This window comes from Streptopelia decaocto (assembly GCF_964273445.1).
Source record: "Streptopelia decaocto genome assembly, chromosome: 9".
Lineage (NCBI taxonomy): Eukaryota > Metazoa > Chordata > Aves > Columbiformes > Columbidae > Streptopelia > Streptopelia decaocto.
In genome coordinates this window covers 3586722-3605413 of record NC_138664.1, presented here as the reverse complement: position 1 = coordinate 3605413, position 18692 = coordinate 3586722, and the positions used below count along the sequence as shown (strand labels likewise).

Below are 18692 nucleotides of genomic sequence, written 5' to 3'. Positions count from 1 at the left end.
TCCTTCCCCGCCCTCTCGGGGCAGCGCCATTGGACTGATGAGATGCATCAAGACAGATGTAAAAAAATAATAACAATTAATTTTTTTAAAGTGCGTTTTCTGGAGGGAGCGGCCGGGGCCGGGGAGCAGCCCGAGCCCTTTAAGCTGCCCACCCCGGGCCGGCCGCGGCGGCAGCTGCCGGTTATTTATACGCGGGCGGCGGCGGGCCCTGGGTGTCTTGCGCGGGGCGGTACCGGTAGCGGTGGGGCCCGGGCCCGGAGCGCAGGCTGCCATGGCCACGGTTCTCTCCTCCACGCCGGTGAGCGGGAGCCGCTCCCTTGGCCGTGTTGCCGCAGCGTCGCCGCTGAGCCCGACGCGGCTGAGCCGGCTGCAGGAGAAGGAGGAGCTGCAGCAGCTCAATGACCGCCTGGCCGCCTACATCGAGCGGGTGCGGGCGCTGGAGGCCGACAATTCGGCGCTGCAGCAGCGGCTGGCCGAGCGGCAGGCGGGCAGCGACCGGGAGCTGGGCAGCCTGCGGCTCCACTACGAGGCGGAGCTGGCCGATGCCCGCCGGTCGCTGGACGAGGTCGCCATGCAGCGGGCCACGCTGCAGGTGGAGCTGGGCAAGCTTGGTGAGGAGCACCGGCAGCTGCAGAGCAGGTCGGTGCCTCGGCTCCGAGCAGGCCAGCCCTGGGGCTGGCACCTCGTTGGGGTCTGGCAGGGTGAGGGGGTGCGTGTTGGGGAAGGAGTGAGTATTGTGGGGTGTCTGCACCACGGTGATGGGGACTGGCCACAGTCCTGTGTAGCCTCACACCTGCCTGGATGCATTCCTGTGTAGCCTCATCTAGGTGTTCCTGCTCCAGCAGAGGGATTGGGCTAGATGATCTTTTCAGGTCCCTCTCAATTCCTAACATTCTGTGACTCCCTGAAGGCATGGCTCTGTGAGGTTGAGGTGTCTTGGGACAGGAGAAATCCTGATGTCTGTTCTGAAGATGTGCTGTGGGGACACCACTGGTGTGCCTCCAGCTGTGGTGGAGCTGGAGAAGAGACCTTGTTGCAGTCTGTCTTGCTCACATGGGGAGGAAGAAGGGCAGGTGCTAAACTTTCCTCTTTAGTGACCAATGACAGAACCCAAGGGAAGGGCAGGAAGATGTGCCAGGGGAGCTTTAGGTTGGACGTTACTAAAAGGCTCTTCACCCAGAGGGTGCTGGACACTGGAACAGGCTCCCCAGGGAGGTGTCACAGCCCCAAGCCTGACGGTGTTCAAGAAGAGACTGAGAGAGAGACAACGTCCTCAGACACATGATGTGAACTGTGGGGTTATCATATGCAGGGACAGGAGTTGGACTTGATGATCCTTGTGAGTCCCTTCCAATTTGGGACATTCTATGAATCTATGATTCTATGGTGTTGCTGGACCATTTCAGACCTCCCTATGATACATGTAGGGGCTTTCCCCAGAACTTGAGGTGCTGGGTGGCCTTATGGAGGTAGTGTTGCATGAATGCATTGCTGACTGGGTTTGGCACCACACCTGTGTTTATAAACACTCAAGAAACTGCTATGCTGGGAATCATCTAGAAAGTTGTGGGAGTAGGGGAAGGAATCTCTATATAGAGTTAGCTCATGTCTTTGTGGGGCTTTTTAGCTTGGACGTTGCCTAGAGGGAACACACAGAAGGCAGTCCTGTAAGCAGGACGGCTTAACTGGTCTGGGCTGGTACTGCACGGAAACTGTCCCAGTGGTTCTTAGGTCTTGATTTACATGCTGCTGGGATGCACTGCATGCTGTTTTAGGTTTGAATTTCTTGCCAGCTGTGTATCCTGAGCCTGGAATCATCTTGTTGGCTGGTCTCACCAAGCCTGGAACAAAGGGGTAGCCCAATATGAGTGCAATTAAATGCTCTTGAATGAGGGAAGAAGGTAGGAAGTGACAGGGAGGGAACAAGTACCCATATCCCAGCTTGTTGGGTTTGGACATCTACAGATGAACTTGTATCATAGCAAGTTTGGGCACCAGCTTTTCCTTTTAACACTTGCATGGAGCAAATGCTGCCCCCTCATAGGCTCAGTAGGACTTAGTAGCTGTTCTACTTGAGAATAAAATGTTTCAACTCTAAGCTTCTGTTTTCAGCTGCTTAGAAGTTCTTGGGCTTGTCTCATTCATGCTGGGTTTTGGCTCATAGATCTGTTTCATAAATCTAACCAGCCATTTGAGTGGACAGTGAGGAGAGGGGTAATACCAGTTCTAAGACTTTGCTGCTGCTCTTCGTGTTTGTATAATTCCATGGCTTTGTTTATAAAGCTTTAGGCTTGGTAGGTATGTGGTCCTCTGGGCTCTTTTTTTTTTTAAGTAGCTAGGTCTTAGAAGTGGTTACGTTTACAGCCCATGGGAAATGATATATAGTACATGCTGCTTTCTGAGAGGACGAGACTGAAGTCCTAATATTAATGAGTGGCTTGTATCTGGGCTGTCTAACTGCAAATGTCTTGGATGGCTTGGAACAAACTACTTTGAGGGTATCATGCCCTTTATATATATAGCCTTTAAATAACCTGGAACTCTTATAGGATGGAATGTCACCAGATAATTTCCCAACAGTGTTAACCATTGGCTCTCATTCATCACTGGTAAAGAGACTTAAAGCTTCAGCAACAGTAAATTGTGCTTGCATTTCAGCTTTTTGTTTTTCTTACTACTTAAATAGTGGTAACTGGAAGGAGGCCAAAGACATTTGGGGAGGAGGAGTTGTGAATAAGCATATCAGTTGGTTGAATTCAGAGCCTGAGGAAGGTCAAAGCAACTACAGTAGCACAGCAGAGAAAGCCAAGACTATTTTCTTTTTGTACCAGTTAGTATAGATATGCATTTTGCTACTGAACCAGAAATATGCAGTGTAACAAGCTCAAGCTGTAAGAATGAATTTTGCAAGCACTTTTAGTGTCCTCTAGTTTTGACCAACTGGAGTCTGTTTCAAACATCCCTGAATTCTTTTGGTAAAATTATTTACATTTTCCAGGTGAAGCATATGTGGCACCCTGATTTACAGGGAATGTGACTGGCAGTGCTTCAGAGTTATTGCTTGCACTTGATAGTCAGTAAGCCAGGCTTAGTTCTGGAATGGTTGCTGTATGGAATGTTGTAGAGCACTGTAACTTTCACTGCTCACTGCATAATCATGTGGTGTTCCAAACACCAGACTTGGTTTAAAAGCATAGTAAATGCTCTTGTCAAAGCCAGACTTGTTAAATTCCTGTTTTCAAGGATAAAGCTACTCACTTCAGGGTGCTCTGAAAATGTTAGGAAGGAATACAGGAAACCTGAACCCGTTTGTCAGAGGCCTGCATCAGGAAAGTGGACTGTTAACACACAGGTACTAATGGAATTTCAGTTTTGCACATACTTTGATTGCAGAATGGAACTTCTATTATTGTAGGAAGAAACAGTAAATTGAGCAGTTACTGATGTACTTGTTAGTATCGTAACTTATACTCACAATAAATGGCAGCAGTAGCAGAAATCCCAAAAGGAAGGTGGCTAATACCTAGAAAAGAAAGAAACCTGTAAGTACTAAAAGTACTACAACACCTTGTTTGTCATGGTTACCCTGAGAGTCTTTTTCTATTTTCTAGAGTCTTAGTAAAGAATACATAACTTCTGCAAGTAAAACATTTGGGTTTGTGTCATGGTCATGCAGTATGAGGACACAAATGTCTCTGAACAGCAGGGCTAGAAAATGCCTTGAGCAAGAACCTGATGTAGCCACTTGCCCCAGGCCTGTGTTGGAACCAGCCATACCTGCATCTCTTCCAGCAGGTGTTTGCATAACCCTTTTCTTTTGAATTCCAGGTATGGAAATTCCAGAATATTCCCCCAAGCAGTGTGCTTCAGTGTTGAGCTACTGTTAGTTTCCTCTCCCTAACATTTAACCCAAATATTCCTCCCTGCAATTCAAGCCTGCATTTCCCGTCTTTTCCACAACAGACATGGAAAATAGATTCCTTTCCTCTATGCAGCAGCCTTTCATGTATGTAAAGACTGTTATGTCTCCTGTCACTTTTCTCTTCTCTAGACTAAACAACCCTTACTTTTTTCCAGTATTTCCCTGCAGTTTGGGGCTTTCTAGAGCTGATCACGCCTGCAGAATGACTTTGGATTCTCTCCAGCTGGTCCGCTCAGTTATCAACTGGAAAACTCATTGTATGAATTAGCACAACTTAGACACTTGGCAGAACAGATTTTGCTAAAATAAGTTGAACATTTTGCTCTCTGCAACTGCGAATTGGAGTTTTGAGCAGGAAGTCAGTAGTAGTCAGGCAACTGCGAGGATTTCGGAAGTTAGAGCAGCATGGGAAATTATCGGCCCTTTCTCTGACAGGATCTCACTGTGGGCCCAGGACTCCTCTACTGTGGTGACAAGCGAAACTGACAACTTAAACAATCCTGTTGGCTACTGAGGGAGTACCTGAGGGCTCTTTACTGGTGATTTGTGCAGGAAATAGCCATCTTCTGAAGGCAAGGCTTCTCTTGCTCTGTAACTCTGCTGTTCTGTGAAGAAGGGAAGAGTGCGTGGCCCTTCCTGAGGTAGAAGATCCCTCGTGAGGGTGCTGTGTGGGAAGGGTGGCTGTGGTGGCTCGTGTCCCTGTGGCAGGAGCTGAGGGGCTGATGTGGGGCTGACAAAGGCCGGTTTGCCAGGGCTGGGCCGTGCTGCGGGCAGGCATGACCTGAGGGCTCGGGGCGGGAGGAATGGCACCCCTGGCAGCCAGAGCTGCTTTCTGGTGGTGCTGCAGAGCAGGGGACACTTTGCCATCTCTACTCTGTCCTGGTGAGATCACACCTGGAATATTGTGTCAAGTTGTGGCCCCTGAGTTCCAGCAGGACAGGGAACTGCTGGAGAGAGTCCAGCGCAGGGCAACAAAGATGCTGAAGGGAGTGGAGCATCTCCCGTGTGAGGAAAGGCTGAGGGAGCTGGGGCTCTGGAGCTGGAGAACAGGAGACTGAGGGGTGACCTCATTAATGGTTATAAATATTATAAAGGGTGAGTGTCAGGAGGATGGAGCCAGGCTCTTCTCGGTGACAACCAGTGACAGGACAAGGGGTAATGGGTTCAAACTGGAACACAAGAGGTTCCACTTAAATTTGAGAAGAAACTTCTTCTCAGTGAGGGTGGCAGAGCCTGGCCCAGGCTGCCCAGGGAGGTTGTGGAGTCTCCTTCTCTGCAGACATTCCAACCCGCCTGGACACCTTCCTGTGTAACCTCATCTGGGTGTTCCTGCTCCATGGGGGGATTGCACGGGATGAACTTTCCAGGTCCCTTCAACCCCTGACATTCTGTGATCTGCGATCTCCGTCACCCGCCTCAGGAGCGCGGGCTCGAGCTGCGCGCACAGCCTGCCCGCCAGGCGGCGCTGCGGGGCCTCCCCGGGGTGGCGGGGCCGCCATGGCCGGGGCCGCAGCCGCAGCCGCCCTGTGTGTTAACGGCCAACAGCCGCTGTGCCGGGGAGCCGGGGGCGGCCTGTGCTGCTGGGAGGTGGCGGCTGCGTGAGCAGCTTGTTCAGGGGTGGCAGGTCACTGTGTGGTGAGCTTGGCGCTGAGCGTGGCTGGTCCCTCCCTGTGGAGACGGCCTGTGCCGTCCCTCCCTGCTCCGGCTGGTCATGCCGTGGAAAATAGTTGGTTTCCGTGTAGGATTCACAGAAAACAAGCTGGAAACTGGGTCAGAAATCTTTCTGGTTGAACAAATGATACTTGTCTGTGGTTTGTTTCCTTGTGCCGGCCCTGTGCTCGCAGTGTCAACTGACCTCTCCTCCCCTCAGCTCTGCCACAGACCCTGTCAAGGCAAACACATTGAAAACAAACTTTCTCCTTTGCCAACTGCAACTTACGAATGTAAAACTTTCACTTGCAGGAATTCAAAGAAAGAAGCTGATTTAAGCGTGTTGCAGGCTCGCGTGAGAGACCTTGATGCTCAGCTGAACGCAAAGGAAGCTGATTTAGCAACTGCTTTGAATGAGAACCGAAGTTTGGAGAATGACCTTCGTGAATTAAAGGATCAAGTAGTCTCTGTAAGACTTGTTCCTGGAATTTCAGCTTTTCATCCTGAAGCTTCCGATTGTTTTCCCTAACTAGTTATTGAGATTTAAAACCAGGGAAGAGTTAGCTCTGGCAATGACAGGTGGACAAAAAGTTTTCTGCAATCTTGCTAAGAGCAAATGCTACTGATAGTTGGTCTGTTAAAACTTCCACCTTTTGTAGGTACCTTTATTCTATGACCACAGTATGTGATGTTTCTTCTAAGGACAAAGTCAGTTGAAGTGTGCTGTACTGTTATAGCCGCTGTAGCATTCTGAAACATGTCAGCAAAGGGAGCGTTTGATGGACCCTGCCTCACTATGCTTAAACCTAGGCAGAATGAGTTCTGACTGTTTTTTTGTAGGCTCATGTGCTACTGCAATGAACTTTGCTTGAGTTGCTACTCTATGCATGCATTTCTAAGAGCATAGCTTTTGTACTCTTCGTGTTTTAGTGTGATAATTGAATAAGCTGATTTCAAATCTCGGAAAAAACTTGGAAAAAAAAATGCCAAACCCTTGTATCATTAAAATATCACACTCCAACACTGGAAGTGTATAATAGTTTGTCAAGATAGTTAAGCTATACTTGGAGGACTTCACTTCTTAAGCATCAAATTATATTGGAAGTTATGTAGAAATTTGGAGTGCTTTAGTGTTGTGAAGGGAAGGAATGTACATGGATGGTACAATGGATTCTTCAGAAGTTTGAAGAGTTAAACTTAGCTGATGGGATTAAAAGCTGCTCTCTATATTCCTAGTGGGAAATCTGGTCTACGCCACAATTAAATAGGGTTCTTTCTGTTGCCAATATGCTGGATCCCACTGAAATAAGAACTTAATCAGAGTAACCAACTTCACTTAAGCAGTGTGTTTTGATTGCTATGGGAATGGAGTTGAATGACCTGTAATAAGTTGACTGTCTTAGTTTGGAAAAATGACCTTAACTTTGGTTACCCTGATGTCTGTCTTTTCTAGCTGAAGCTGTCACTGGAAGATGCCACAAAGCATCTCCACAGCGAAATGTTGAGGAGGATAGACCTGGAAAATCATATGAAAACTCTGCAGGAAGAAATGACATTCCAGAAGCGCCTTCATGAAGATGTATGTTTTAGCTTATTAATAAGGATTTTTTTAGGTGTCCAAAATGCCTGGATGCACTTAAAAGCAAAATTGATGTGCTTTATCCTTGAAAAGGTAACTAGCTGAGTTGACCTATGATGGTCCACCAGCCAACAAAATTCATCTAACTAGGAAGACTTCAAGAAAGTACCCACCTCATGGTACCTGGCGGGGTGCCAATAGGTATCTAGAATATGAGAAAATTTTCTCAGGCTGCACTGCTGAAGGCAACTACAATCCCAATATACTACTACACTGAAAGTGCATATATTAAAGTTAAATATCTCCAGATGTTTGCTAGAAGCTTTAAAGAATCAGAGAAATCATCTTTAATAAACAACTGATGTTCCCTACTTCCTTAACACTTATCAAAGGTGTCTGGTAACCTTTGTGTGAGCAGTCAGTACATAGAACTAAAAAATGTGAATGTAAACCAACTTCCTTCTGACTGGAAGTAATCTCAAAGTGTGGTGTTTAAGTGATAGAGAATGCCAGATACTTACCAAATACTACTACTTTTTGAATAAAACAAGAATAGGTGAAGTAACAGTGCTTAAATAAACTGAAATGTATATGCATGTGTTCCAAGTAAAGCAGAGAAATCAATCTAGTTCAAAGAACTGGTCTTAAAATTAAATACAAAGTACTGCATTTATTAGTTTAAGCAATGTTGGCTGTAAGGAAGCAAAACAACCCAGCACAGCTAGCAGGGTGGAAGTACCTGACTGAATGGATGAATATCTAGGATCTGATTAAAGGTGAATTACCATGCACTCAATGATCAGTGTGCTTCAGTACTGAATGACTTACTAAGCTGGTACAGTAAGACCACTCTCATTCAAAATGTATTGGCTTGCTTATTCTCTGAGAAATTTCTTCTTCTCCTAGGAGCTCAAGGAGACAAAAAGAGTCCACGAGAGCAGGATGGCAGAAATAGAATCTGGCCGTCAGAGAGAGTTTGAGAGTAAGCTCTCGGATGCTCTGCAGAGCCTCAGAAAACAACAGGAGGAACAAATTCAAGGCTACAAAGAGGAGCTGGAGCGAACATTCAATGCAAAAGTAAGTCTGTAAAAGATGCCAATAAACTGAAGCTTAAGTTCTCTGCCCCTTGATATTATTAAAGTCACGCTAGCATAAATGGCTGAGTGATGGGGCCCTTGCATTCAGTGCAGAGCTTTGTGGTGTAAGTTGTTATGGAATCTTGAAGCGGTGTCAGATTTTTACAACATGATTTCTACAAACGCTTGATCCCCAACAAAACTGGTTCAAGCATAAATATTGCCCTTTGGGGAATGGTTAAGAATGGCTAATGTAATAAGTTGATAATAAGTCAGACTTCTGACAAATCTGAGAGCTTGTTTGACAAATTCAGGACTAAGGTGTGCTGTATTTTTATTAAGCAACTCAGTATTATTGAATAAAACTTGATCTGCTGATTATAGTTTTACTAAAATGCATAAATCAAGGTATTCTTACAGTCCTGCAAGAGCACTTTTAACTGTGAGTGTAAATGTCCCTTTCCAGTTGGTAGTACTGGAAAAGGGGGAGAGGGTGGCTATGGAAGTAGCGTGAGTTTGTTTCCCAGAGATGGTGTGTCACCTGTTTCCCAGCATTAGCCACATATGCAGGACGAAGTAACGCTTTGGGCCTGTCCTCCTGGCAGGTAAGGTCCTGGGCTTGGGGGTTGGTTGCAGTGTACAGTATTGATATCTTGAACCATCTTTAATACTCAGTGCAGAATCACATAATCTGCTGTTTTTCTCAACAAGTACATGTGTTCATTTCTTCCTGGTTCTTCTGGCTTTCTCTATATTCCAAATTAAATGCCAACTCAGTGAATTCCTTTAGATGCTTCTGTCCAGGTTTCCACTGGAAATTCTGCGCATACCTCTTGTAGCGTGGCTCTACTTTATCCTTTCTTGGAACATCTCAAGATTGAATTGCTCTAGAAATAGCTCAGTGCTGCTTATAGTGATGCAGGAACTGTTTAGTAACAGAACTTTTGGGGAAGTGCAATAGTTTGAGGAGCACACCTAATATCCTGTAGCCCCATGCTTTGACAAGCACCTTCTAAACATTCTCCATTGTTCTTCTCGAGAATCCATTTACTTCATATCTATACAAAGTCTTCATGCATCTGTAACTGAAATACCCTAATCCAGCAATTTTCACTACCTGATTATTGCTGACTTTTTCTGACGTGAATGTCAAACTTGTGTAAGTCTCTTTGAAAAGCAATGAAAAACTTTCTGACCTGGACTTTCTTGGTATCTGCACACTTAAGTAAAACATAACTATTTCCAGATGTAACAGCTGGAAATCACTTGGTTTTCCTTCCTTATTTGAAATACATGGTCATAAGCAATTAATTACTAACAGTGACTTGTCCATAGATGGAGAATGCCCAGCTGTCTGCAGCAAGAAATAGTGACTTCGCCAATGCTGCTCAGCAGGAGCTGATGGAAACAAAGATGAGAATTGATACTCTGACATCTCAGGTTAATCAATATCAAAGCCAGGTACTATCTTTATTTGTACAACCTTAAAATTATTTTAATTTAGATACACAATTCAAAATTCTGGCCTCTCTAATCCTCTGTTATGGTTTGATTTTTCTCTCCCCCTTAATTTCAGAATGTTGCTTTGGAGAACAGAATACGGGAGCTACAGGATATGCTGGATTATGACCGTGATCTCCATCAAAGGCGCATGGCTGAGAAAGAGAAAGAAATGGCAGAAGCACAGAAGCAGGCACAAACACAGTTGGAAGAATATGAGCATCTCTTAGATGTGAAACTGGCTCTAGATCTGGAAATAAGTGCCTACAGAAAGATGCTGGAAGGAGAGGAACAAAGGTAGGCTGTGTCAAGATCCACATGTGAGGATTTGCTTCATCCTAGATCTCTACACAAATTAACTGTATTCTTCAGAATGTGGAGGAGGCAAGCAATAAATATTAAGTATGTGATTAGTACCGTAATTTAGTTCTTGAAGCATAGTCTTCTGTAGACTGTGGGGTTTTTGCCACATTCACCACATGGTGAAGTAAGATTAACTTCTTAAACTCGACTGATACATTTTAAAGGTCTATTAGACATCCCTCCCTAGAATCAAACTTTGTGCTGCATCCTACAGATATCAAAGACAGAGCCCAAGTTTAATGAATGAAACTGGGAAGCTGTACCAGCTCCCAACTGTCCACACGCTGCCTGGTGAGAACAACATGAACTCTCAGTACACATTAAAGGTCAAAATCTTAAACTACTTCCACTAAAGACTGTGTCTGTAGAGACTTCAAATGCATACTGGTTGCCCAGGGAATCTCTTATCAATATAAGCTTGCTCTGAACTCCAGGGATGAGGCTGTCTTCCAAGCTTAGCAAGCTACATAGCTACTCTTGCCAGTAAAAATAAATTCTTATATTCAAGACTTCATGGAAAGCTTGTATATAAGAAGCTGTTAGGATTGACTGTAGTGGGAAGGTAGGAGGGAGAAGAAATAAGCACAACATATTCAAGTGAATATTATCTGACTCCCTTACAGGCTAAAGCTGTCACCCAGCCCATCTTCACACAGCGTTGCAACTCAAGCAACAACTCAAGGGCGACGGTTCCTGCATGGGAAGAAAAGGAAAATGAAAGAAACCAGAAAAAGAGGGCATAGTTTTGGATTTAAGACTGTTCAGCATGCCTCATCTTCTGGAAATGTATCTATTGAAGAAATCGATGCAGATGGGAAATTTGTCAGGCTTAAAAACAACTCTGACGAGGTACTTGTGTTCATTCAAATCTGCATGGCCTTCACTGCAAAGTACGGCTGCTTGTGAACGCGCTTGTAGCTTAGGGAGAGGTGACAATAGGGAAGGATGAAGAGATGGGGGAAGAGTACGGCCAAATAGGATGCAAAGTGGGACCTCTCAGCTAACCTGGCTGCTGCCAAGAGAAGACTAGAGACACTTGTCTGTCTTCTTCTGGTACTACAGGTGTTTTGTTCACAGGGCTGTCTGGGAAGTGCTTTTGTGGGGAGGCTCACTGGGTTCTATGATGCAGAAATCTAACACCTTCAGTTGTTTCTCATCCAAGTCAGACCAGCATTGTCCTCCTATAGTACTACTTATTCTCTGTGGAGTAAATAAGGTACTTAGTAACTTGGACTATGATGGCTTGTTACTTAGACGTGCTTAAAACAGCTAAAAGTTTGAATAGAGTTGACAGTATCTAATCCAGGCAGAATGTTTATCTGACCAGTTAGGTAATTATTTGACCAGTTTAGTCTGCAAATCCAGAATTATTAGAATCAATCCTCAGAGCTCCAAAACTTGTGGCTGGTAGCTTGACCACTTTGGCCTGAGATGCCTTAAACCTTCACAGGCCTCTGTGTGTGTGTTTTACGTAGATACATATGGCCAAAGTTGGTAGATGGGTGTGACCAACCTCATCTCCCTGGAAAAGAGCATCATGATTCCCCTTCAACAGAAGGCAAGAATAGATGTGCCCAAACTGGTGGGACTAAGCTTAATCCTAAGGAAGTACTGGGAGAAATCATAGGGAGGCTTTAATGGAAACTCAAACGCTTCTTCAAAATTGATTGGATTCTTGTACACTACAGGAGTGGGATTAAAACTGACCCCTGAGTCTGGAAAGAACCTTGTATGATATGGTGTTGGCCTGTAATGCTGAAAGAAATTTCTTGTCCCACAGGATCAAATGCTACATGGATGGGTGTTAAGAAGACATCTTGGAAATGTGTCAGATGTAACGTACAAATTTCCTTCACAGTTCACTCTTCAGGCGGGCCAAGTAGTTACAGTAGGTAGTGGTCTTGTCAAAGTTACTCAAAGCTCTCTTCTTATGTTAGATGGCAGCAGAGACTCATGGAATAAGGGAAAACTAAATTGAAACTGCAAGAGCCTGAAGAACTAAAATCCTCATTTTATGTAGAGAGGGAGGTGGGGAAAAATCCTTGCAACTACTTGACCTGAAATGCCAATTAACCTTTCTGTAAAGGTAGATCTCGGGTTGAACTTAGAACATTCCAGACTGGGATGTGCTGTTATTATGAATAGAACCAGTATATTCGAGTTTAGTCTCAGGGTTCCCCATGTTCCTTTGATTTGATACAAGTTGTCAAAGACTTTTGCTGTTTCTAAAAGCTGTAGTGCACTACAGTTCAGCAATGCTGAGGTCATGATTTATGGGTACAAAGCTAAATATTAGCTCTAAAATGATACTCTGAGTACACTTAATGATCAAAGAGCCTAATTCTACACTCTGCACTCAAAACTCTGTATAAGCTTGCTCAAGAGATCAGTGAGTGACCCCAGGCTGGAGGCTATCTTGGATACACACATTGCTGCCATGAGTATGTCTGTAACTGCAGCTTGGATCTGTGATGTGCTTGTCCCAGCAAGGCTACCTCTGCATCAGGTAGCAGCTGTTCACAGCCTTTTCTGCACTAATGGTTTTATAGTCTTCAGTTAAACACATTACTACCACTGTTGGTAGTCCTGACAAGAACTAACCTGCCAGGGGTCACACTAGTTCAGTTTCTGTTATTGGACATATTTGGTATTGGAGACCTTAGGAGATGTATATGTTAAACTGAGTCCTAATCCAACTACAAATAAGATTCTTCAGAAGCTCACTCGAAATCTGTTGCAGATCTGGGGTGCAGCTGCTGGTGTAAGTCCAGGTCCTAGTGATCTGGTCTGGAAGTCTCAGAAATCTTGGGGAACCGGGAATGATATTGGTGTTAAACTCATCACAGATGATGGTGAGGTAAGTGAGATAGTAAGTAGCTTCTACTGTACTAATACTGAACTTGTTTGATGTGCTTAATTCTTGAGGGTTCTTGGTGGCAATTCAATTGTATTGTAGGAACTTGCAGAGAGGAAGATAATATATGTACCCAGGGGAGAAGAAAGCAGTGAGCAAGATGATGATTATGAAGAAATAAGTGGAAGTGAAATGGACTTTCCATCTCAGGTAAGCTGCCTGAAGTTTAAATACACGCTATCAACAGAATCATTCCATGGCTATTTTTTTTCATTACTGTATGAAAATACTTGCCCAAGTACTATCAATATCCTACAACTCTCAACATTTTTCTTGATGTCAGACCAAAAGAAGAAGAAAAAAGAAATGTTGTTTGGTTTCATGATAGTGGTTCCTGTGAGCAGCCTAAGCAGGTGAGATGGTGAGAATCATGCTTGTCAGATAGAAAACTTGCTTCACTAATAGTGCTGCAGTCTCTTGTCCCATGGAGGAGGTAGCTTGCATGGCTTTGCATCAGAAATGGAATTGATGTTTTGCTTATGTTCTGGCTGAATATGATCAAATGGCAGCATTAATTGTTTGGTCTCTTATTGCTGACACACTGAAAAACACTAGCTTTAATGTCTGTTCCATCTAAGCATCTGACTATGAATAAGCTTAAAACTTTTACAGCAAGAACAGAATGCAAACACTAACTAGAAATACCTTATTTCTGTGGAATGAAGTGACTTATTTGACACTCCAAACAGTGTCCCTGACTTGCTCTTAACTTAAATTCACACTGAAGAAACCTTGTATTGCCATTCGAAAGTGTTAAAAGTCTGAAATCAAAGTTGTTAGTATATTGATTATCTAAGTCCCTCTTAAATTCAAGCATGACTTTGAGGCACTTCTGTTCCAGCCCATTTCTAGGAACTACTTTCTTATTTTGCTGTGCAAAATAAGAATCTCAGCCTTGCTTCAGTCATAAATACTCCCTTCAGTACTTTCCAAAGTGGAACTTCAGCACAGATGCAGGTCATGCTAATGGAATTAACATAGTCAAATAGAACAAAGGTTGTTTGCCTTCAATATACTTATAACCCTTTGGCTACAACTTGCATGTCGTGATGCCCTGTGAAAGACACTCTAGCCCTCCAAATGGCTTTTGACTGACTGTATTATAAGTTTGAACTTCTGCATATTGGATGTTCATCATGTGCTTTGATATACTAGTAGTCAGGTATCTTTAATTGCTGAAATAGTCTAGAACAGAACTCATACAAGGGCTTTAAATTGGTCATAACTGAACAATTATGGGCTGTACTTGACTCTTGAGTTGGTTTGTTTATTCACTTGAAATAGCACCAGGTCTTAAAGCCACCACCATTTCCTAGGTGTTTTTATAATATACCTGTCTGAAAACACAGAAGTGTCCTAGTATGTCTTTCTGAAGCAAATGTACCTAAGAACGGGCAGTTGCTGCCTGCTGCTTGGTTCTTTCAAACAGAAAATCTGGGTACATATCTGTTATTATAATACCATGTGGCTTAGAGGATGTCAAGGATGTCTGTCAAAGTCTCTTGACTTACATGCACATACTTGTAATATTTTCAGTCTGTCAGTGAAGGAGGGTGAGACCCTGTTAAATAGGCTATTGAGAAAGGTTTTAAAGCTGTTCTGGCCTGTGGGTACAGCGTACACCAAAGCAGTTCAAACAATAGCAGTGAAACCTTACGTTTGTGGAGAGACTCACTGATAAAGCTTCTCTTCATGTTCAGAGTAGGGCCCCTCCTCGAGGTTGGTTTGTGGTTTTGGTTTTTTGTTGCTGGTTTTGTGGTGTTTTTTGTTTAGTTTTTTAAGGCTCCTTTTTTGAATTAACTCATCATGTGGCTTTTTTGGCAATCAATGACTGAAAGAAAAAGTAACTGTTTTCCTTACACCTCCGATCTGTTTTATCAGCAACTTTACAGTACAGTTGTGTACCACTTATGGTAAGAACTGATTCTAATACTCCCACTCAAATGTTAATGTCATTCCTGTCTGCTGAATTCCTGTCAAACCTTTGTCCTTAGTACCTATATGCTTCTGCTGCATCGATGGTACTAAAAAAGGCAGCTTGGTAAAAAACAGTGAACTTCTTGCATGCGGCAAAATGCAAAGCAAGCATGCTGTGCTTTAAAGAAAGGCAGCGTTTCCATGGGTTTGGCTTCTGCTTTTCCCATCCTAACCAGGGTAGCATGAATCTGCACGCAGTTAAGTTTTGATGCTTCAGAGCTGAGGTGCTGGCAGAGTTTGCCTGCCTTTCATTAAGGAAGGCATAGCCTCATGTATTGCATGGACTCGAGTTCTTACAAGCTTGTTTTCTTTTCCCCACTCCAAAACCATGTAGTATAGTTATGGTATTGTCTCTCTTGAAAACCTGCTTTGCTTTATTAACTAAATAATATAAAAAAAACCACACCTATATGAAGATCAAGTAGATAACCAGTAATAAATATGAAGTGTGCATATGCTAATTAGCCTAATGTCCTGATGTTTTATTTCTGCAGCAAAATGAAGAAACCAGCTGTTGTATCATGTAATGTGGACAGAGATGATCACCTGAGAAGACTTCTCAGTCCCAGGTCACATAGACTACATGTGTTTAGGTACCTTCTGCAATACCTGAAATGTGGAATTCACATCTCCCATTTGACCTCTTCGTAAGAAACATTGTCTCTAACATGATGAAGCTTCCTACCTTCTCATACTGGACCCTGTCCTTGGATTCACTGATACAAAGAGCAGAAGAATACAAGCTCCATGTGAAGCTATTTTTGTTTTAACAGAAGGATTTGGTTTCCATGACCTGCTGAAACAAAGGAAGGTACACAGTTTACAAAACTTCTAAACATATGCCCTACAAGGATGCTGGATACTTGACCATGAGCATGAGGCTGCCTCAGCTTTCTCAGTGTTCTGATCTGGTGTTTCTCCAAAGGTAATTTCTGTCTGAAGCCTGAGTGGGAAACTACATGGGCCACATAACAGCCAAGATTGTACCCTGAGCAAGTCTGAACTTGGCTGAAGTAAAAAGTTATCCTGAAGAGTGCTGAGATGTTTCCTGTTCAGATCCTGATGCTGAAATATACAAAACTGGCCTAGATCACTTTAAAATTAAAAGCAAGCTGTAAAAAATATTGTCTGTTATTAAATGTACTGTTTCTGTATTCTAGCACCTGGAAATCCATCAGTTTCAGTATGGTATATTCCTAGATACAATATACTGCAGCATACCCATGTCAAACTGAACTTGGGCAGATCTATCCTGTAAATGTGAAAAAGCATCTCATTCCGACAGAGAAGGTACTGTGACCAGCAATATTAGCACTCTGCTTGAAACCTCCCATGAGTCAGTTTTTTAAGGGGTAGAACAAAAACCAAAACTAGAAAGCACCAGCTGTAGTGGATGGTCCATCAAAAAGATCTGCTCTTGGAATACTTATGAATTAAATCTGTGCAGTACTGCTTTGTGGATGTCTGATGGGGCAGCTGGGGTAATACTGTCTATTGGCCAGTATGTGATTTACTGTAAATTAAATAGTTCTCTAGTCTATATAAAGCCTGACCTATAACACTTAGAAAACAGGCAGTCAGCCTCTGGAACCACTGCACTAAATTATTCTTAGCCTCTTTTTACTCGAGTGCTTACCTTGATGAGCCATGTGAAGTATGCTATAAGAGCATGAGGGGAGGGGAGCAACTGAAGGCAGAGGAGCAGCTGAGACTGCAGGTTTCTCCAAATGCTGGAATAGTTTTTTGACTGCCTCTTATCTTGCCAAAGTATTCATTTTTGAAGTTAAGACCTGTTCTGTGTTAGGATGTAGTTGTTAAGGTAGGCTTTCCTTGTACTAGTTTAAACTCAAGTTATTTAATTCTAGTTTTGAGATATCAAGACTGGATGCTGGTTTAAAACTTGCATTTTAGCAAATCTGAATTATTGTTGTACCTTATGGCCCACATAGGAATAGATGCTGCTCTAACCTTGCTCTATTTATCTTGATTTCTTAAAATTTTTTAACTACTAAAGGTATTTTTCATGTATATAAAAGCAGTCTTGGACTTGAACATTTACAGGTTAAATAATAAAGATGTTTGTTCATTGATCTTATTTGAGTGGCTCAAAAGACTTTGAAGCAATAAAAGTGGTGAGTTTAGGGAAGGTTCCCTGCAGACTCAAGAAACCTTCAGAAATACACTGTGCTGCTCTGTTTATATTTCTAAATAAAGCCTGAACTGTTATGAACCTGATTTAAGAGGAATCTTCAGTATTTCAAATGAAACCTTCTCATAGCACAAGGCAAGGATGGTATTAAGCAACAACCACGAAAGGTTTGAACTATTATGCAAGTCTTGATGGGAAATAGTTGTGGTACATGGTGTTGTCTGGTAACACCATCCATTGTCTTAAGAAATAAACTGTCTTGTAAATATATGGATCTTATGGAACCTGTTCTTAGCATACAAACTGTGAAAGGCACAGAGGCAAGAACTGATTCTCTGATCTCCAATGGATCCTATTGTGCAAATTCTCTTCCTGGTAGGCAAACCTTAAAGACTGTTCATTTCCTGTGACCTCTCTATACTTTATCCTGATGGATAACAGCACAGCTCTCTCTTATTTGCTTCTAGCTTAAAACTTTTACATAGCTGTTTCTGTTCGATGAGACATTATTGCAGCTGAGCAGGCGCTCTATGCTAAGTGGTAAGCTGCCTACTGCAAAGTGTTTTGAGAATTCCAACCTTTATATATAAATGTGTATGTGCATATATAAAATTCTTTGATCTAGGGAATTCTGGTGAGGTAGAAGAGATTGCAACACCTTTTTCCTGCCTGCTACAGAAAGGTGTGACTGGTGAGACCCCTCTGCTAAAGGGGGGTAGAAGCAAAAGCAGCTCTGAATCCCAAATACCTTTGAAAGCTGTCCCATACACTTTTGTGTTCAGAACATTGTAACTATTTTCATTCAAAAACTTTCCATATTGCTGCCCTAATAATGACTAGGTGCTTGCACATGAATTTAGACAAGGGCTGATAAATTTTCTTTACATGAGCAAGTCCAAATGCTGAGATCATGTGCCTTAAGAAGCAGCTGTAGCCAAAGCTACAAAGAATAATCCTTTACTATTCTTGTGGCCATTGTGCAAGCCAGGGCCAGAGAGGAGAGAAACCAAAAGCCGTGGTTTGGGATTATTTATGCTGCTTAGATGGAAAAGTTACTGCATGTGTGATACACATGAATTTTTTTCTCTCTAGGAAATGCTGTTTCTACTGGACTACAGAACCAAGTAGAGCTTGAAACTTTGAAGCTGCATTCAAGCCAGTTTGCCTATAAAGAGTTCAGCTCCCTTCTCACCACTTTCTCTCTTGTACAAAGAGCAACTGGCAAAAGATCACGTGTTCCTCTAGAGATGCTGAATTTTTTTGGTCATTACTGCATCTGCATTTACTAAGCAAAGGAGAAGCATAACACAAAACCAAATTACCTCTATCATTTTGATTGTACTTAAGATACCTGTGTCTGTCTCTCCTTCATTTTGAGGCTTTTTTGCACATCTTTTTCTCCACCTTGTCTTCTCTTTCTTCTTCTTCTCCATCCCTTTCAAATAAATACAAAAAGTGGAAGCGTATTGACTCTTCATGTGTTTGCACTGGTCACTATCGTTACCTGTTTATCGTAAGGGAGCTCTATGCAAAGCCTGTGCAGCAAAGATCTGTTTGTACTT

General features: G+C 43.0%; 1 protein-coding gene across 6 annotated transcripts; it reads left to right on the top strand.

Moving 5' to 3' along the window:
• Positions 1–254: 254 nt before the first annotated feature.
• LOC309443604 (lamin-B3-like) lies at positions 255–18583 on the top strand. Of its 6 annotated transcripts, XR_014184828.1 has the most exons (13): positions 255–639; positions 5885–6041; positions 7026–7151; positions 8058–8228; positions 9563–9688; positions 9804–10024; positions 10714–10939; positions 11871–11978; positions 12831–12947; positions 13047–13154; positions 13288–13357; positions 15476–15906; positions 18223–18583. XR_014184828.1 is itself a non-coding variant. In XM_082060706.1 (12 exons), the coding sequence occupies exons 1-11, from the start codon at positions 272–274 to the stop codon at positions 13327–13329; spliced, it is 1770 nt and encodes a 589-aa protein (XP_081916832.1). In that variant the 5' UTR covers positions 256–271; the 3' UTR covers positions 13330–13357; positions 15476–17216. The 6 variants fall into 6 exon arrangements, 3 of the variants coding, with proteins under 3 accessions (XP_081916830.1, XP_081916831.1, XP_081916832.1); XM_082060706.1 differs by lacking the exon at positions 18223–18583 and having other exon boundaries at positions 256–639; positions 15476–17216; XR_014184829.1 differs by lacking the exons at positions 13288–13357; positions 18223–18583 and having other exon boundaries at positions 13057–13154; positions 15476–17216.
• Positions 18584–18692: the final 109 nt, after the last annotated feature.